At 42.2% G+C, this 21,318-nt stretch overlaps 1 protein-coding gene across 11 annotated transcripts in view; it reads left to right on the top strand.

The window, feature by feature from the left end:
• Positions 1-18,740, top strand: part of PDE5A (phosphodiesterase 5A) — a 125,018-nt gene extending 106,278 nt beyond the window's left edge. For all 11 annotated transcript variants that reach the window (XM_083460280.1, XM_083460273.1, XM_083460275.1 and 8 more), the window contains 9 exons: positions 681-806; positions 1,187-1,281; positions 4,207-4,294; positions 5,668-5,768; positions 5,944-6,021; positions 7,589-7,652; positions 8,924-8,998; positions 9,878-9,961; positions 10,764-18,740. In XM_083460280.1, coding sequence (XP_083316406.1) covers positions 681-806; positions 1,187-1,281; positions 4,207-4,294; positions 5,668-5,768; positions 5,944-6,021; positions 7,589-7,652; positions 8,924-8,998; positions 9,878-9,961; positions 10,764-10,901 — 849 coding nt within the window. In that variant the 3' untranslated portion in view covers positions 10,902-18,740. The remainder of the gene's footprint in view (positions 1-680; positions 807-1,186; positions 1,282-4,206; positions 4,295-5,667; positions 5,769-5,943; positions 6,022-7,588; positions 7,653-8,923; positions 8,999-9,877; positions 9,962-10,763) is intronic.
• Positions 18,741-21,318: the final 2,578 nt, after the last annotated feature.

The raw sequence follows: 21,318 nt of genomic DNA, 5'->3' as shown, positions 1-21,318 counted from the left end.
CCAGGGCAGCAAACACATCTGTGATGATGAATACAATTAAAAATAAAATGAAAACATATATAAAAACTATTGAAAGCCTCTAAGCACAGTAAAACTCTTAAAACAAATTTAAAAACAGATGGAACCTAACCATGTATCTCGAGAGGCCTTCAGCAAGCTGCAATAGAGTGTCTTCAATACAATCTTCAAGTTATCAACCATGTAAAATGTCTTCCACAAGGGTTTAAAATAGATCGCTGCTTGCTGCACCACTGCTGCTTAAGAATCGTTTTCATGGTAATTAGAACCATGTAAGGAATCAGAGACTTTCAGCACCTGGCTAGCCCAGTCTTGCCTGTCCTCACCACCATTTTCATCCTTGGGTAACAATGTATGTTTTTAAAGACTTTTGATTTTACTTTGCAACTCCCTTCAGAGAGCCCTGGAGTTCAAGTGATGAAATATGTTCCCAAGACAACAAAAATTGTATAATCCCCATCCCCACCCTCACCCCGCTTCTCTTGTTCTTTTGGGTTAAAATATATCTGTTTCCAATTCAGTTCTATCAAGCCTGTAAGGAAGCCAGATGGGAAATGTGCTGGAGTGCTGATAAATGAAATTTTGTGCTCTTGTCAGTGAAAACAGTGGAATATGCTGTACCTTTAACTGAATTTTGTGTTTGTGTGTGGGTTTTTTTTAAGGTCCTTTGCAGATGGATTTTGAGCGTGAGGAAAAATTACCGGAAAAATGTTGCATATCATAATTGGAGGCATGCTTTCAACACTGCCCAGTGCATGTTTGCTGCTTTGAAGTCAGGGAAAATCCAGGTATGCTTGGATTTATTTGCATGGAATATATATATATATATATATATATATAAAATATAAATTACAATAAGTATATATAATGCATATAAATCCTATTCCTTTCTACCAAAATTAGTGTGTCAGTCTTGGGCCCCATATGCATTCAAATAATCCACATTCAGGTTTTGCTTCCAGCAGGGCTCTTCTCATGTAAAGGAAATGGTGTGTGTGTGTGTGTGTGTGTGTGTGTGTGTGTATAATTGTATTGTGTTGTTATGTTATTATTATTGGAGAGTTTCCAGAAGGTGTGGGAAATCAGGATACACGTATAATGCATCGTTAAATCCAGTTTTTTTAGCGAACGTAGAAATATATTCTCCTGAATTTCATGTTGCATTCAGAGCAAGCTTACGGACGTTGAGGTGCTTTCTCTGCTGATCGCGGCACTGAGCCATGACCTAGACCACAGAGGTGTGAACAACTCTTACATACAGAGGTGAGGAAAGGGGGATTTAAAAGAGAGGAGATTGGGTTTTTAAGGGGTTGTTTATTTGAAACATTTTTTATCATGTTCTTCAGCCAAAAAAAGTCTCCCAGAGCAGCTTACAAATGACACTGATAGTACAGCCCTTGCCCTCACATTCAATCTTACAGTCCTAAAGACATGACACCAAAGGAAAAGCAAGGAGGAGGAAGGAGGAAGAATGAAAAATTGGTCACTTCTTCTAGGTTCGAGTTTTTCCAGCTGGAATGTAGTTAGCAAGGCAGTGCAGTGGTTTCCCCGTAGTTTATGTACATAACTGCTGCATTTGGAACTTTCTCTCAAAAGATGTTGTGTGGTGGTAGGAATAATGTCCCATATTTAACTAACCTGGCCCGCTAGCAGAAGCCAGTTGCAAAGGCTCCTGCTAGTGCAATGGTGGTGTCTTCACTCTTCCTGACACACACTTCCCCCAAATCCACTCTGGTAGGTCAGGAGAATCCTCAAAACAGTGTGCAGGATCGGAGAGGGGGGACTGGTCTGCCTGGCAAGCAGACATGCTTGCACTGATGGAACAGTCAGAAGAGAGAAACATTGAATTCTTTCAAAAACTTCCATTCAAATTAGTTCCTAGAATGTAGGTGAAATTCAGCTCTTCGTTCTGTTCTCTCTTTCCCACTTCTATTCTTTTTTCACAAACATCCAGCAACCTACAGATCTGCAGTGGCTTGAACCAGTTGGCTATTTTTTACTTTATTTGTTTAAGAATGAATTCTTTCCTGGGGGTGGGGGGAGACCTCTGGAGATGCCGATCCCCATTCCAAAAAACGTCCTGGGAAAATGTTGCTGACAATGAAGCCTGATGTTCGTGAACACCACAAAACAAGAGAGCATTACGTTTCCATAACATTCCCTTTTCAGACTAAAAATGGTTCTAGGGATTTTTTTTTAATCCCTCAGGCTAGTGAAGGATAGATTAAAATGGGGATTAATGTTGTTCTTTGTGTGTAGTTGGAAGCAGGGAGACTCAGGACACTTGACTTGAGATTATTTTCTTGGAAGTGGGTTGTGCTTTTCTTATAATAAAATAACCAGAAAGCTGTAAATCATGCTAAGCAAAAGTTATATGAAATGCACTCCCCCCCCCCCCAAGTTCTGTTTGTAGACATAGGAGCATGGGAAACTGCCTTATACCAAGCCCAATCATTGGTTCATCTCACTCAGTATTGTCCTCACTGATTGGCGGAAGCTGTCCAGGGTTTCAAATAGGGTGTCTTTTCCAGCCCTACCTCGATATGCAGGGGGACTGAAGCTGGAACCTCTGCATGCAACACAGAGGCTTTACCACTAAACTACAAACCTTCCCAAAGGTCCAGACTCTAATGCAGTGGAGATTCATTCTGGTGCGTGGGGAGAATGATTTTTGCTAATGCTACCTTTACTCTTGGGGACACGGGTGGCGCTGTGGGTTAAACCACAGAGCGTAGGACTTGCCGATCAGAAGGTTGGCGGTTCGAATCCCCATGACGGGGTGAGCTCCTGTTGCTCGGTCCCTGCTCCTGCCAACCTAGCAGTTCGAAAGCACATCAAAGTGCAAGTAGATAAATAGGTACTGCTTCAGCGGGAAGGTAAACAGAATTTCTGTGCACTGCTCTGGTTCGCCAGAAGCGGCTTAGTCATGCTGGCCACATGACCTGGAAGCTGTACGCCGGCTCCCTTGGCCAATAAGCGAGATGAGTGCTGCAACCCCAGAGTTGGCCACGACTGGACCTAATGGTCAGGGGTCCCTTTACCTTTACCTTACCTTTACCCTACAGGCTCCAGTGCCACTTCCCACACAGTTCCCCACCCCAATCCTCTGGAGAAGATTTTTAAGGGCTGTGGAAACCCAGTCCACATGTTCACTTGAATGCATGTAGGCATGAAATGGGAAGCAAGAGCACAATTCAGTACCCCCTCTCAGTATACCTGCACGTAGCTGCTCCACTCGAGGGAGATGGCTGTGACTCAGTGGCAGAGTATCTGATCTGCATGGACAGGGTTCCAGGTTCAATCCCCAGCGTCTCCAGGAAGGGATAGGAAAGACCACTACCTGAAACCACTGAAACCTGAAACCACAGGTATGCCAAGGCTGAGCTAGATAGACCAATGGTCTGATAGGTGGCTTCCTATGTTCAGGCCTTGCTGCATTGAATAAGATGGTCTGAAGGGAGGTTCTAAGCGTGCTCATTCTAAGCATGCACACCTGAACAAAGCTACTGGGAAGGGAGAATCAGTGAAGACTGCCTTACCTGCTTCTCCCCATATGCCCCTGCTGGATTGCAGCCATAAAGCTTCCCTTACCCTCTCCCCCCAGAAAGTATATCTAGGAAACATACGAAGAATTGTGCTTATTGCATCAGGTCCATCGAACCCAACATTCTTTTTACAGGAAGGGACAAGCAGATGCCCCTAAGAAGCTCCCAATAAGGGTGTGGTTGACACATAGACATGTGCCGGCCATAGCATGTAAGGGAACAGCCTCTTAGATAACAAGGGAACCTCTATGTGTTATCGTAGCTAATCCATTTTTGGTAGGTATGTCCTCTGTGGGAATTACATTTCAGTGGCTGCCACCACCACATTCTGTGGCAGTGAATTCTGCATGTTGCCTATTGGACACAAGGCTCCCAGCAGAGGGACAGGGTCCTGGCAGTCTCAAATTTCTGAGGACAGACAAAATTTGTGGACCTCATGAGTGAGTAGGTTTTTGTATTCTTTCAAAAACCTGCAAACCTGTTTGACCACTGCAGACCAGTCATGGGGTGGGGAATGAATATATCTCTCCCATAGACCTTTCCAAAACCCTATTCTACCTTCAATAAAAAATACTATCTTTGCCCAGTCACTGTCGCATGTGCCAGTTAAATATGCTGTGTGCCCTTTGTTTTCCCTTTTCAGAAGTGAACACCCCCTTGCCCAGCTGTATTGCCACTCAATCATGGAGCATCACCATTTTGATCAGTGCCTGATGATCCTGAATACCCCGGTAAATGATTTTCTTGTCATGTGTGCACTGGAGGGAAACCTTGCCCAATTCGCTTTTATTTTTAGTTTTGGATGGGTTCCCAGCATTATGCATTCTTAAGTATTTTTTATTCCTTTTTGGGACAAGAACGAAAAGGCAGCCCTTCTAAGAGCCACCAAGCTTTTCTCGATAAGCTTATATAAGCACCATTGCTCATGTCAGTTTCAGTACCTATTGCCTTGGCATCAGAGCAAAAGGAGTATTTCATGCTCATTAATCTAGTTAATATTTCTGTGGAGCGAGCACTGCTGTTATAGCATCAAGTTCTGTTGGAAGGTGCACAGAGTAATTCCAAGAGGGATGCCCATCAGATATTGCTTCCTCCAGTGGTACATACCCACGGGATGTTACTTCCTCTAATGGTCTTCAAAAAGTATTGCAAAACCAAAAAAAACTCTTGAAGTTTAAACTTAGCCTGTGCATCACCCAAACAAATAAGCAAACATCTTTTAACTGGCAGTGTAAATCCTGCTCTTCAAGGTGTTTTATGTATATTTTCTTAGGTATGTACTGTATATCCTAAATCTGAAACAAAAGAGCACTGCTAACTGCCTCATCCCGTGGTCTACATTACACACTGTTCATTTATTTCATCGTCATATTATCATTACTACTACTCCTCCTTCTGCTACTACCCTGCCCAGTAGGCCACTGAATGCCAACTAGTATCTAGCAACACTTTGCAGGCTGCCAAGGGATCAGATTGGCTGTTCTTTTTCATTTTAGGTGTGTGTTGTTTCTTGTAGATAAGAAACAAGTTTTTTTGTTTTGTGTTTGCAAAGCCAAGAAAATAGATAGATTTCTCAATGAAGAACCATGTTTCCTTCTTAGAGTCTAATGGGGATCTCCTTCCATGTCAATTTCCCAGGGTAGGTTTGAAGGCACATGAGGCCTTCAAATACTGAAGCTGAGGTGGTCTGGCTCTGGTCAGCTGCCTGTATGGGACATCTTCTGGAAGCCACATGTATGCTACTTTGGGTTCCACGATGGGAAGAAAAGTGGGATATAAATCTTAGAAAAGCAATTAATTAATTAAAACCCTGGTGAGGTGGAGTTTTGGATGGGGGTTGCCTTTCCATGTGTTACCTTGCTCTCAAGAAAATATAGCAGTGTGTCAAATCTACAGAACAAAAGAGAACAGGGCCCAGTTCTCATTGGTGCAAGACGTTTTAAGGCAGCTCTATGTGTTTTAGAGTGGAGCAACTTGGGGGGGGGGGGTTTGCCAGTTCTTAAAATCTGGACAACAAAACTGTGGAGACTGACAAATTAGTCAAATGTTCTGTGTGTAATCAGAAGCATTGGTTTGTTGTTGTTTCTTTTTTTTGTGTGTGAAGGGCAACCAGATTCTCAGCGGCCTTTCTGTTGAGGAATACAAGGCTACTGTGAAAATGATCAAACAAGCTATTCTGGCCACAGATCTTGCACTGTACATTAAGTAAGTTGCTCTAGCGTTATTGCAAACAGCTGCTGTTCTTGGAAAAGTCACTTCACCTGTGGAACATTTTCTTTCTCTCTTTCTTTCCTTTAGATTATCCTTTTTAATGTAAAAGCGTAGACTGTCTTTCTTTTAAGGTCATTTATAAACAATAATTATCTTATAATGCTTTCAGGAGAAGAGGAGAGTTTTTTGACCTTCTGAGAAAGAAACAGTTTAACCTGGAAGACCCTTATCAAAAGGAGCTATTTTTGTAAGTGAGCAAATATAGTATCCAGCTTCTGTGTGATTTTGTTGTGTTAGCCTAGGCCAGCTATCACAGAACTTTAGTTTCATGGAATGCTTGGGTTGGGCTACAAGAGAACAGAAAGAACTTTCTTGATGAATGGTGGTGAGCAACTGGTTTCTAATGGTTATGTAAACCTTCCATGCAATTTCCAAACAGGGTGAAACAGCCTTGACAGAATACCATATTGTTCCTTTGCAATACAGGCATTGTCCTGAAGCACTGAACTGTTAAAAGTCAGTATTCCTAAGGTTATTTATTCTGCATGAGAAAGGTCAGGCTAAAGTTGTAGTAGCTCTGCCTGCAATAATGGAGTCATCACCAGTGCCATGTAACCCTGCCTTGATGGGACTGCATGGAAAAGGAGGGAACAATTCTGCATGTGACCAAATTATGTGACATCTTTGCCAGTTGCTCAGCTCACCTGATCAGTGTACAATGAGTTCTGTAAATTTTTCAGCTTGTTTTGCTGCTTGTTAATATGCAAGCTGAAAAGTTTACAGAACTCATTGTACACTGATCAGGTGAGCTGAGCAAGTGGCAAAGATGTCACATAATTTGGTCACATGCAGAATTGTTCCCTCCTTTTCCATGCAGTCCCATCAAGGCAGGGTTACATGGCACTGGTGACGCTTCAGGTTACAGACTCCACTAAGCCAGAAATAGTACCTCAGGTTAAGAACTTTGCTTCAGGATGAGAACAGAAATCACACGGCTGTGGCATGGCAGCAGCCATTAGCTAAAGTGGTACCTCAGGTTAAGAACAGTTTCAGGTTAAGAACGAACCTCCAGAACGAATTAAGTTCTTAACCCGAGGTACCACTGTACTCCATAAAACTCCTTAAGGCCTTTGCATTCTCAGTGAGACAGGGATTTAAAACAGCCCATCGTCAGCAGCACTGGGGTTATTTAGGAACTGGAAAGTGATTGAAATATCCTGTTCTAGTGATAAAGCCAAAACAAAGATTGGATTTTGGGTTGGCAATCCTAATCTAGAATTACATCGGGGGGTATTTAATCATATATATTAATAGTTACCTCAGGTGTTGAATTATGAATGGTATGTAAAAAAAATCTTTAAAATCCCAAGAGGGAGACATCAGCATGTTTGTGGGAACCTCAAGGTTTGCAGAAGTAGAAAAATCTAACCCCCCACCAAACCAGCATAGGGCAATGGTGACTGGACAAGTTCAGTGGCCACAGAATGCTAAGTGTCTGTTGGCAAGGAGGAGGAATGGAATGGAGTATCTGATAAAAGGCTGGCTGGCTGGCTGGCTGGCTGGCTGGAACACTGAACAGAAACACTCCATATTACATTTTTAATAATAATAGTAATTCAAAGTCCTATTTGTTACTAGCTGATTTTAATTACTTGCAACAATGCTATGGTTCCTTTGCCATTTATGAAAAACAGATTGGGCTTTGTTTTAGCGTTTATTTTACATGATTTTGCATACCATACCCATTTTTATTCTGCTGCCAAGATGCAATGCTTTTTATAATGCATAAAATCTTGGCTTCATGGTTTTTATAGGGCAATGCTGATGACTGCGTGTGATTTGTCAGCAATAACAAAGCCGTGGCCTGTTCAGCAACGGGTAAGTAACTGCCAAAGGCCTGTCCAAATCTACAAAAAGGCAGCCCACAGTCTCCTTGAGCATTTGTTCCCACCAAACTTCCTCCCGTTTTAACGCATTGCCTCTTGTATCAACTTAAAACAAAACAAAGATGAAATTTGTTATACCAAGGAAGATCGGCAGCCTCCTGTTTCTTGCACAAATATTGATTGCCAGTGGCTGAAAGCTTCAAAAGAAGGATTACTATGGGAAACCTGGCAAAGGAGTGATACCATACAGACATTGCAAAAGAGATTGCAAAAGAATCCTTGGAAAACTGGCATCCTTTGGGGGACGGGTATTGAATTCTGCATAAACCAGATGAGAATGTTAAGCAAGAAGTTCTAAATATTTCATTGATTTTATTTGTTTGCTTATGAGTAGCAGAGCAATCTGAACCCCCTCACACCAAACTGAACTGCCTCTTGCCAGCTGCCACCAACAGAGTGCCAACGTCCCCCTTATGTGTTGGAGGCCCTCTGACAGTACCCCGCTGGCAATACCTCTGCCTGCGAGGGACATTGAAAAGGGGGCTTGATCCCAAGCTAGGCTTATTGCCAGTGTGTGATGGCATCAGAGTTGACTCACCCATTAGGCAGGGTGAATCAGTTGCCTTAGGTGATGGAAGTTCAAGAAGCAAGGCCCTGCCCACCCCACTGCTGCCTCCTCAGCCAGAATGCCCCCTATGTCTGAGTTTGGGTGAGAAGGGCGTGTTTCGGCAGTCGTGGAAGTGGTGGGGTAGACAGGGAACAGGGAACTGCCATCAGTGCCGGGGGGAGAGAGCAAAATCCAGAGGGATTCCAGAGAGGGATTCCAGAGAGCGTCCCGGGATTGGGAGAGGCAGCCCATCTTCTGGGGAAGAGAATCAGCATAGCACCAGTGGAGAAGAGGGGCAGATGGGGAAAGCGGCGAGGCGGTCCCATGACTCCTTGCCGGGGACCAGCGGGGAGAGTAGAGGTCCTCCGCTGCCTATGCCCTCCTTGCGCAGAAGGCTTTTGCGCAGAGAGAGTAGGAGGAGACTAGGCGTCAAAGAGCTTCTTTTCTGGAAGAAGTTTAAGAAACGCCCACTCACGGATTCTGCCAGCGACTGAGACAGCCACGGGTGAGTGGCTGTCCGGACAGAAAAGGTTCACTCAGGCAATCCAGCCAGGTGTTTGCACCGGCGTACGCACGAGCAACCCCTAGAACCATTACAGCAGTATTATAAAATATTGTTGAAACACACTCTGAGATCTTTGTCTTTTAACTTGCAGATAGCTGAACTTGTAGCTACAGAATTCTTTGACCAAGGTGATAAGGAGAGAAAAGAACTCAATATAGAACCAACAGTAAGTAGAAGAACCATCTTTAAACAACATGGTGGTGGTTGTTTTTTTACCGAAAATTCATTTTAGATGGTGTTTTTACACATGAAGTATCAAAATTTACACCTCCTCTAGCATCTAAAAATCATATTCACTTAGGCCTGTATCCAATGAACTAATCTCATTAGTACAAGACTTCAGCCTGTGCAACCCACCCCCCACCAACATGCGAATTGGGGGAACCCTCAGTAAAACTTTTGGGGAACACACATGGGGCTTCGACATGGGGGGGAGTCCTTGCACTAACAGGATGACTTTTTGGGATACAACCCCTGTATTGTCTACCAATTATAGCTGAGTAGTTAATGTTTTTGGCAAAGAAGTAGACATTTTCTGCTAATAGTATGGGAAGTAGCATTAATGGAGAAGCAAAGTATTTTGCAGCTATTTCCATCTACATACTTACAATTGCATCAGCTTTCTCTCTGTCTAGAGGTCTGTTCATGAGACCTGGAAGTGGTCATTTCAAGCTCAGAGGCCTCACTTTCAGTGTTGTATCCTCACCAGAAACTTAGGAGGCAGATTGTTGCAATTCCCATTTTACAGATAGAAGAATTGAAGCTGAGAGAAAGTAACTTTCCTAAGGCTACTTAGGGAAACTTGGACTGAGATGGGATTTGAACCCAGGACAACCTCTTTGATGCCAGCACTGACTATAATGATGGCTTATTAGCATGCCTTGTGATGTATGTATGTATGTATGTATGTATGTATGCATGTATGTTTCTTTGTTGAATTTTTATATATCTATGCAGTGTACAAATTACAAAACATTGATGAATTGAGCCACATTTTGGCAAGTGGTCTTGCTTCATTCAAAGTGAACTTCGTTTGATTTTTCAGGATTTAATGAACCGTGAAAAGAAAAACAAAATCCCCAGCATGCAAGTTGGTTTCATTGATGCCATCTGCTTGCAGCTCTATGAGGTACCATATATGGAGCGGCCTGTACAATGAGAGTGTTTGCATCTGTGTCATCTGCCAACGTTGTCTTCAAAACTGCGCTTTCTCTTCAAAAGCATTCTATGCAGATCTGGCTGTGGGAAGTGGGGTTGCACAATCAAGTTTCACATCCTTTAATGGGACTTCTTTGGCTTTCCTACAAAGGAAATGCAGCCGAGCAAGGACCCTTACACAATAAAATAATCAAGCAAGATCTCTGAAATATTGTAGTGGGATTTCTCTCTATTTACTGCTCATGGGTCTGTCCGTATGATTTTGCCTTAAGTGGGTGGGTATCTGGAATTTGACCTAAGAACCTCATGTTCTTTTATTTCAGGGATGATGAATCTTTGGTCCTCCAGGTGATATTGGGAGTACAGCTCCCATCATGCATGACCATTGGCTATGCTGGCCGATGGGAGCTGGAGTCCAGCAACCCACTAGTGACACAGGTTCCCAGATCTGTGGATATATCCTTGAAAGGCGCAGCTCCTGTGTAGGAATGCTGTGGCACTAATGCAGGCCATGGGATAAGCCTGGCTTGCTTCCTGCAGACAGTTTGGGGTAGCTTGTGGCATGCAGAGAGGGGGAATCTGCCTTCCTCCAGATCCACTGCCATTTGCGGACTGCACCTATCAGCCAGGAGCATGCTGGGAAGCTGCTTCTTGGATGTTTGCTGTGTGTTCACTTCCCAGCATATTCTGTGAAACTGCTAAACTCTAAGGAAGAGAAGTCCCCTTCCCCTTTCTTAGGTTTTGATGGGTCCAATTTGCTTTTCCATTTGCAGGCGATGACACACGTCTCAGAAGCCTGCTATCCTTTGCTGGAAGGCTGCAGAAAGAACAGGCAGAAATGGCAGGCATTAGCCGAACAGCAAGAAACAAACCTGATCAATGGAGAAAGCAATCAGCCCAAACGGAACTGAGATAGCACTTCGTTAGGAATGCTGGTTTACAAAGAAGCTATTTATATATAGTGATTTGGAGATACTTAAATGTTTTGCTAGACACTGTACGAAATAGGTGTATAATTTGCCACTGCTGTATTTTAAAAGAACAAGGAGACATATATTTTTGCACAGCATTCGGAAGCGTAACATAAACGTTTTTGTGTATGATGTATCATAGTTGTATATTTCCAATATTCCGTTTATTTGAGGGAGAATGAGGTCTGCACTTAGCAGGTCCAGTTTGCTCTGCTCGGCTTTATAAGACGGTACAGAAGAGGAGAGTTTCTAGGACTGCTGTTCTCAGTTGTACATAGTTGTTTAGTTTCAGTCAATGGCCAGTACTTTAAAACGATTACCATACTTAGCACCTTTTTCATCCTTTTGTCTTGTCTGTTTCTGTAAGTGTAAATAATGAGAGCGCAGTGTTGCCTTTGGGAGCCTGAGAAACATGGAGGAGCTTAGTGGTCAGTGTTCACTATGGGAGCTGCTGAATCCAATATCTCTTTATTCCAAAGAAAGTCAGGGATGAAGCACAGTATCTTGAGAGAATATATTGCTCCTGTGCCTTTTCCTGCTGTGAGAGTGCTTCACCTTAAATGAACTTGAGCTGTTAATTACCCAGCAGTCCCAGGCTGCTGGTAAAGATCTATAGATGGAACTACCTGACATTTCTTAAAGCATCATAGCTCAAAAGTGCAATTGTCTGAAGAAGACATCAAAGTCAAGAGAAATGGGGAATGGAGACAGACAGAAGAGAGACTGTGTAGACATTGGGGCTACTTTCAATGAGATGGGATCATCCCACAGCAAACAAGCTTCAATGCCATCCTGCCTATTGAAATCGTGGAATGGGGAATGGCCTGAAGCTGGCAGCGATGTGAGTGAGTGAAGAAAACTAGGCCCAGTCCAGAACTTGAGAATTGCTCTGGATATTGTAAAACTGAATCAAATTAAAGAGATCAGAGCTGAGAAATAGCCAAGGCTACTTAAAAACAACTGCTCATAATTGCAAAGAGGTTTTTATGAGTAAATTTTGGAAAGAAGAATGCTTTTGGTTTTTCATAAGACCATTTGACTTGGAACAAGCATAACCGCAGAGTATTGAAGCAGAAAGCAGAAATGGAAACAGCTGAGAATACTTCAGGAAGCTTACAACGATAACATTAAAGAAGTCAACGAGTATTAGTTTGACGTAGACAAAACAAATCTTAAAATACCATCTCACTGCCTGCAACCAATAATGTTACCATGTCAAAAATGAGATTTTTGTCTGGTAGTGTTTATTTGTGGATACAACTTTAGCCGTACCCAGATATTTGTAAAGATGATTTTCACATGTGTAATACTTTTTTAGGACAAACTAGCAGCAAGCAAGCACACCTATCAAATACGTTGCATTGATTTTTGCGCAGTTATCTGAAAAGTTGCACTTTTGGGACTGGGGTTTGTCAGGGAGCGTACAACTGCCACCATAGCTCTCAAAGTAGGAACAAGGCTTTCTGCCAAAGGATCCAGAACATTCCTCAACATCCCAAATGATTAGGAGCTGCTTTTACCTCTATTTTAGGAATAGCTGGGAGACTCACTAACCTGTGTGATGTTTGACTGCAATCTGAAAACGCAGGCCCAAAACCACTTCCATCTGTCCCATGAAAGGGACTGTTGGCCTCACAATTGGGGCTTTCAAATGCAGTCAAAAGAGGTCAAGAAATCTGACAATGGAAACAGGTTTCTCCATTGTTAGATTTTTGCCACTTCTTTTTTATGAACTGGGAGATACTCTTCAGTTGTGTGGTATTCATGCTAATTTTGGGACATCGAGCATGTGTATATGCTCACACAGGTACAAAAATGTGCCACATACTGAAGCTGTAATGTTTGTTCATTAAAAGTATTATCTGGCCGACTTCATATATTTTCCATATCCAAGATCTAAAGGCCTGCTGCATGTTCAGAAGAATCATGTGTTCCAGTCCTTCTGTAATTGTGCCACTTTTCCATGGGATATATTATGTGGCCGACCATATATAAAAAAACCCAACTCCCTGCATATAGACAACTGGCACATCAGGAGGGAGAGTAGGCCTGAAATGTTCTCCTTGACATGCTAGATTTTCCATGTGCAGGGTTTTGGTTTTTTTATGGGAGTGCATTCAAACATTCAGCCTCGAACACTCCAGGAAGGGCTGAATATTCTGCTTTGTCTCATGCTGTTTCTGTACATTTGGATTGTACGTAAGGCAGGTTCAACTACTCCACCAAAACAGTTGCCATTTAAGGCAATAACCTTAGGATCTGAAGTACCAGCAAAGCAGACTCAACATCCTTGTTCAACATTATCCCCAGAGGATCAATCAATTGCAATCTTTTGACCACTGTGTATAGCTTGTGCATATAAGGAGATGAAGACCACATTCAGCCTCCTTTCCTCAAGACTAGATCATCCACACATCATCATGGAGATCAATCTGCTTTTCCAGAGCACAATAAGTACAGGACAGACGCAAGCACAATACATTGTTCCAAAGTGGGCTGCATCTGTTGATTAGACATATTGAAAAATTTGCTTTGCCTGGTCATCCCAAGGTCAGGAGCAGAAATCACACAAGCAAATAAGTGGTATTCCCTGTCTCTGTTTTCTTAGTCTGCAAATGTCAAATTTATAATTATATTATTTTCTGTGTTGTTTTTGACATTTATATACCATTGCAGATGGCAAGATGAATAACTTAGGTTTTAGTGTAAGGCAGACTGAAGTGGAACGGAAACCCCACTGATTGTAATGAGCCCAGGATGGGATGGAAATTTCTGTTTCCTTCAGTCACTTCTGTCGAAAGTGCCAGATTACTCAAGTCAAGCAAAACACACTTGGCAACTCAGTGTGAAGATGATAAGAAAAACAGGAGCAACCTATATGGCAGAGATCTTACCAATGGCTGTAGCATCATAGAATTGTATATGTGTTGGTAAGCTGGTGGAAAGAAACCTATGTGGAGTATTGTGTTTTTTAAAAAGCATTACTCTAAAATAATTTGTAGTAATTTGGTATATAAACCAACAGTCATATGAATGCAACCACGCAAACAATAAAATATCACAATAAGCTCACCAATACAATATCCCTAATGATGCAAACAGCATCCATCAATATAAAGGCCTAATTTCCATGCGTGTGGACTTTTAGTAGTTCACCTGAATCTTTTCTTACTGAGGATCTTGTCTCACATAGAGAGGGGGGAAAGCTTGATAGAGCTGGATGACTGAATATCTCGCAGCAAATTGTAGTTTTATTGGTGGCAGGGATCTGAACCAAATTCACTTTTGCGCAGGGTAGAGTTAATAATTTCAGTTGGGCTGTGTGTATGCAGCCATGTGCAATAAAAACAAACAAACCTGAAATGTTAGTTTAAGTGTGGGTGGTCAAGACGTGCCTTTCTGCAAATTAGCAAGTTGGCTGAAGTCGGCGAGTGTGTTGCAGCATTTAGTGGATGCAACCTTTTATAGCTATGAGTTGGTTCAGCAAAAGACTTCCTTTCTGCTTTGTCTCGATAACCACTGAAAAAATGATATGCATGCTCACACATGCACAGACGATAAAAATAATAAGAAACCACATGCTTGACCTTTTTAATAACTGCCTGTTTGTACTGTTGATGATCAATATAATCTCATCAGCCCTCAGTGCCCAGGAGCACTTTGAAGTTAAGTAGGTCGCCCCATGCTGCTGGCAGATCAGGGCAGAGAGAGGACGGCTGAATGGCAGTGCACATTTCCCCAGAGTGGAAGATTTTAATATTGCCTGATGGCTTTATTTGACATAGTAGTCAATGCTTTTATATTCAAGCTTAGTTACTCTTTGTTCCATATGTTACACATGTCCCTTCTGAACTATCATGTCAAATACAGTCCTCTAAAATGGGTCTCTCTCTCTCTCTCTGATAGATTTGCATGGAGAATTCCCTGTACAGTGGTACCTTGGAAGTCAAACGGAATCCGTTCTGGAAGTCCGTCTCACTTCCAAAACTTTCGGAAACCAAGGCACAGCTGCAGGAAGCTTCTGCAGCCAATCAGAAGCCACAGAAGTCTTGTCAGATGTTCAGGTTCCAAAGAATGTTCAAAAACCGGAACAATCACTTCTGGTTTTCGATCGTTTGGGAGCCAAAACGTTCGACTCCCAAGACGTTTGAAAACCAAGGTACACCAGTACAGTGGTACCTCAGGATGCGAATGGGATCCGTTCCGGAGCCCCGTTCGCATACTGAAGCGGACACAACGCGCGACTGCACGTGCCGCGATTCACCGCTTCCGCACATGCGTGTGATGTCATTTTGACTATCTGTGCATGCGCGGGCGGCGAAACCCGGAAGTAACATGTTCCGTTACTTCTGGGTCGCCACAGAGCGCAACCCGAAAGCGTTCAACCTGAAGCAACTTCAACCTGAGGTATGACTGTACTAAATTGTTATGAAAATAATTTGCACTGTAATCCTATACATACCTACTCAGAAGTTAGCCTCATTGAATTCAATAGGACTTATCCTCAGGTAATAACAATACTTTTATTATTTGTACCCTGCCCATCTGTCTAGGTGGCCCCAGCCACTCTGGGTGACTTCTAGCTGATAAAAAACATAATAAAGCTTCAGACATTAAAAACTACCCTATTCAGGGCTGCCTTCAGGTGTCCTAAAAATTGTATAGTTATTTATCTCCTTGACAGCTGATAGGGCATTTCACAGGGCGTGTGCCACTACCGAGAAGGCCCTCTGCCTGGTTCCCTGTAACCTCACTTCTGGCAGTGAGGGAACAACCAGGCCTTCAGAGCTGGACCTCAGTGTCCAGGCTACACAATGGGGGTGGAGACATTTCTTCAGATATACAGGGCCAAGGCCATTTAAGTAAGTGTGTATTGGGTTGTATTCTTAACTGGGTAATCCTGGACACATGTTGGCACTTAGTTTATATAATCAGAGTGGTTAAAGAACAGTAAGTGGATATTTTCCTATCTACAACAGCTCTTCATGGAAATAAATTCCCACAGTGCTGATATAAGCATTGCTTTTCATCTAGTTAACAATCTCAGTAATCCTAATGATCACTAACATGGATTAGGTACTACACCACTGTTTAAATATGTTCTGAAGAGTGGTATGAGGGCTTTGATCTCCCTGATCCTGTGCTCAACAACATTGTTCAGGCTTTGCAGGGTAACAATTCCCAATTAAGTTATTCTCACAGTTATGGAAAACAGTTTATATGTAACCACAGATGATGCAGACTGGAGACACTGACTTTAGAGGCCCATTGAAGCATGCCCATAGTATTTGCTCCTGTGTATAGCATTAGAGCTATAGGGGGACGCGGGTGGCGCTGTGGGTAAAACCTCAGCGCCTAGGGCTTGCCAATCTCATGGTCGGCGGTTCGAATCCCCACGGCGGGATGAGCTCCTGTCTTTCGGTTCCAGCTCCTGCCCACCTAGCAGTTCGAAAGCACCCCTAAGTGCAAGTAGATAAATAGGTACTGCTTTATAGCGGGAAGGTAAACGGCGTTTCCGTGTGCTGCTCTGGTGCCGGCTCGCCAGAGCAGCTTCGTCACGCTGGCCACGTGACCCGGAAGTGTCTCCGGACAGCGCTGGCCTCCGGCCTCTTAAGTGAGATGGGCGCACAACCCTAGAGTCGGACACGACTGGCCCGTACGGGCAGGGGTACCTTTACCTTTATAGCAATAGAGCACATGTATATGTTGTTATAAATGGATCTTAAATCTATTTCTGGTTCTGAAAAGCTGCCATTGATTCAGGGATAATTTGTCCCCAGGGCAAATGGTGAAGAAAGACTAAAGTAATTTAATTAGATGTTGGTCTCAAAATTCTATAGAATCTCGTCGCTCTATGTACTGTAGGCTTATTTTTTAAATGACTTGCAAAGAAAGCAGAAATCACTTGGAAATGCAACATGTTCATACCTAAGAAATGTGTTGATTTTTTAAGAACTGAACTCAAAGGCAAAATTGGCATTCTGTAAGTTTCTGTTGACAGGGAGGAACTGATTGCACATCTATTTGTGAGATGCAGATATGTATATGAAACTGTGGGTAGGGATGATCCCAAAGACAATACCCAATGTTCTGGGTATGTTCCAGACAGGCACTATTGTTTCATTATGAACGTAACCATTTGCTTATGGGTGTTTACTGCCAAAGAGTAGTACTCCTCAAAATGATGGGCACTCAAGGGAAAGCCATCGTGCTTCAGTGCATAGTCCCTATGCACATAAACCTTTTTGATTTCTCAGGAGTTGAAAACACTTAATAACGTACAACTTAAATTTGCAGTGATTTTTTGTAAAAAAAAAGTATTGAATAAGTGGTGCTTGATTTGTGATGGTTCTTTTACAGATGCAAATGAGGATAGGGAGAAATTCATTCAGTTTGCATTTTAATTCATGTAATTTGTACTTCCCAAACCACATTCACACGTCTCCAAATTTTCTGAAACTTCTCTAAACCAAAAAAAAAAAAAAAAAGCATTAAAATTGTGTTTCTAAGGAAAGCTGTGCTTAAAAATGCATGTTGCCGATAATAATCTGCAATAATGCATTATATCGGAGAAAATTGCTTGGAAAAATATGTACAAAGTGTATATATGAGGAGAAATGTGCATGAAAAAATGTCTAAATCTTCAGGTATAGAATTAAAAAAAGAATCATAAAATAGCAAACTGCTGCAAAAATCAAGTGAACTGAATTTAAGATTGGAAAAGTGAGGGAAACCAAAACTGACAGGTTCACCCATCGCAACATGCAAGTAATTATTTGATCTTGCAGTCATCTAATGGTGACCATGCATTTGTAGAAAGGGCCTTAAAATTAAAGTCATGACTTTGCTGCCATTTCCAAAGTGTATGCTTTAGGTTAGAGCTCCGTGTTGAGGCTTTAAACATTGAAAGATGTCATCAGAATTATTTTGATACTAGACTTGATGCACACTGTTTGATACAGAATATGGTCATCAGAAAGTTGATGTGAAAACTTTCCTTAAAAGAGGTCTATTGCAGATGACGTGTATGAGTACCATGACTTAAAAATAATTGTTAGAAAGCAATTCAGCTGAATAGCTGGATCCAATTAACTGAATACAATGAGCTATTTTATTTGATGGTATAAGGTTTGTTGCATTTCTTGCTTGTACATAAGGTCTTACGATTCCCATTACAAACTCTGGACCAAATCCTTGACTGCAGTAAAATTCACCCAACTGTTTTGATATAGTCACTCTGCCCTTCCACTCCTCCAGTGGAATTGTAAATGAAGTTAGAATTTAACTTCTCTGTAGATACACAGGACACAGACTGTGTAAGTGTTTCTTAAGAATGTAGTGAAAACACTGTACATAGTTTTGAAATATGTTACTTTTATAGTTTAACTCTGTAGAAATTCCTAACACGTTGTCACTTGGTGTGTTGATAATCTTCTGCCTTTTTGAAACATTTGAACAAATATATATAGTTTCTGAGCACAGTATTTTTGTACTAGGCCAAGTCATGGATTATGTATTTGGTGTTTTCTTTTAAAGTCATATTTAACTCTGGAGGGGTCCTGGGTCCTTGGTTCTGTTATCTTAGAGTCACAAACACTCTTTATTTAAACCAGTTAAGAGACTTATCCCTTCCCCACCCCCACCCCCTTAAAATGTACTATACAGTCTGGGAGAGAAAATACACATTTAAGTAACTTACTCTCCAACTGCTACTCCAGTAACTTTTTGCTTTTTATTGTACCATTTTCCATGCTTTCTACAATAAATGCAAGAAGAGAACTGTTTCACTTGGATCATTGTAAACACTCGAAAAGCAACTTCCATTTATTGGCCATCTTCCATCTAACGGCATACAGTTGACCTAGAATGTGTCCTACTTATCGTCTGGTTTATCTTTGGGTATGTAACATCCTAGATAAGTAGAAGTTCAGACAACTAGTACAGAGGGTATTTCAAGTTCCTGGCAAGAAGAGAGTATCTTCATTTTTTTGGAAACTGGAGTACCAAGTTTTGAATGGCAGGTATTTGACTATATTGAAGGTTACACTGATTATTGCTGAATAGTGGGTAATCTTGGTACAGTACTTTGTTTCACAATAGTCTCTTGTTAAGTGAGAAATGCTTGCAGGGTGTTTCTTAAAAGTTGGTGACCACGAGGGGGCACTAAAGCTGCATCTACAAGTACAAAGCTCGTTTACAGATGACATCTGCAAGGTTTGCAATTACGTCTTACATTACAAGTTTCTGAGTAGAAATCTAGACAAGCAAATTCAAATTCCATGCCCACCAAAACAAAACAAAAATTGAACACATATATAAAACAAAATTAAGTGACTTAACGAGACAAAGAAAAATGCTCCACTTTAAAATTTGTTGAGTTGCAGCAGCATCAATAAGTAGAGGGTGGCGCTGTGGGTTAAACCACAGAGCCTAGGGCTTGCCGATCAGGTTGGCGGTTCGAATCCCTGCAACAGGGTGAGCTTGGCCCCTGCTGCTGCCAACCTAGCAGTTCGAAAGCATGTCAAAGTGCAAGTAGATAATGCTCCGGCGGGAAGGTAAACTGCGTTTCCATGCACTGCTCTGGTTCGCCAGGAACGGCTTAGTCATGCTGGCCACATGACCCAGAAGCTGTACGCCGGCTCCCTCGGCCAGTAAAACGAGATGAGCGCCGCAACCCCAGAGTCGTCCACGACTGGACCTAATGGTCAGGGGTCCTGTTACCTTTACCTTTTACCCTGCACTTTGCTCAGAGCTCTGGTCCCCCCACCCCACAACTCAAATCAAGCTCAGGGAAAGAAAGAGTTTTTGCATGTTTGCAGCAGCTATGCACAGAGCTGATTGGCTGAAACTGGTTATGTCACTGACCTATGAAAAATAGGGATGATAGGCCTAAATATCCCTGATCTAAGGATGGGGAATCTCTCTATCTGACCCATGAGATTCTTCCTCAGGCCTCCCCTATCGCTAGCCCTGCTTTCCACCATCAAATGTGTTTGTCTGACTGGAACTTCCATCAAAACCTTTTCCCTAGGGTTTCCATTTGCTTCCAGTGCCCTTTCTTGCTACCACCTCCCTATTATGTAACACTTCGTTGCAGGTCCCACTTGCAGATGATAAATAAATTCAGATATAAGAAAGTACAGAATTCATGAACGTGGCAGTAAAACGAAGATGATATTGGTTAAAGCCAAGATAACCTTCCTATTGCCGGACCTACAAAGAGGCACTTCCATGAGCATTCACCTCTGGCAACCCTGAAAACGAATCTAATCTTAACACCACAAAAGAAATGAATAAAACCGCTCTCGACCAACCCCAGGTTTCCCCAATGCACTCCCTTTTCTCCCCTTTGTTTTTGTACTCTTTTACTTTCTTTGTCCCCACTGCAATGAATAGAAGTGCCCAAATAACAGGGGGAGTCACCCCCTGACCTTTTGTGATGCCCCTTTTCCTACTTTCTTAGGAGGCCAGGATTCTTACCAGAACAGTTAGGCCCTGTGACCCCATTGACCACACCCTAACAACCTCCTAGCTGCCCTACCAGGTCTTGTGGGCACCAGCCACCACTGCCTAGGACAGGCTGTGAGTTGGCCTCTCTACTCACAGTAACGTATTGGCAAATTCAAAATGGCAGAGTCCCTTCGTGATAGTCACAATACAATAATAGTTGAATCGTGCATATGCCCCCTGTATTGCCTTTCAGCCAGATCTATTTTCTGTACATATGCGCTCGTGCGCGCGCGCGCGCGCACACACACACACACACACACACACACAAATGATTTGGATTGCTCCAATATCTTCTTTTGGAGCAACTTAAGTTGTGTTTTCCATGAAGTTCCATGCACATAACAAAACTTGCACATCTTTCTCTTGAAATTGAAGCACCTTGCATTTTCTCTGTTCCTAATTGCCTATACAGTGGTGAAAAAGCTCCCCTTTCATGATAACTGGGCGGCTTTAAGTTTTGTTAAAAAATATCCTACATCCTGCAGTAACACTCCCTATGAAAGCTGATGAGAAAAAAGGATTTTATTATAAGGCTTATTTAGTAACACGTTCTGATTCAAATGATAAGGGCATATCCTCCATGAGCTAAAGCAAATAGCTAAATCACTTCAAAGAACAGTCCAAATATGCATTTAATGTCTTGTGCCAAAAGACAGCGTCTGCGTTGTTTTCTTTTTAATGATCAAATGTGGACTCCCAAAGATCGATCAGTGGTGATTCTGAAGCTGTCTTCTTGCCAATCAATCTAGATAATTATGAAAAAGCATATATTTATGAAGATAGCAATGTTCAGTGAATGGTAAATATCAGGCATGTCTAGACCACAAATTTGTATCAGTTTCATGCC

This window comes from Podarcis liolepis (assembly GCF_965112155.1).
Source record: "Podarcis liolepis genome assembly, chromosome: 9".
Classification (NCBI taxonomy): Eukaryota; Metazoa; Chordata; class Lepidosauria; order Squamata; family Lacertidae; genus Podarcis; species Podarcis liolepis.
This window is presented reverse-complemented; position numbering and strand designations above follow the sequence as displayed.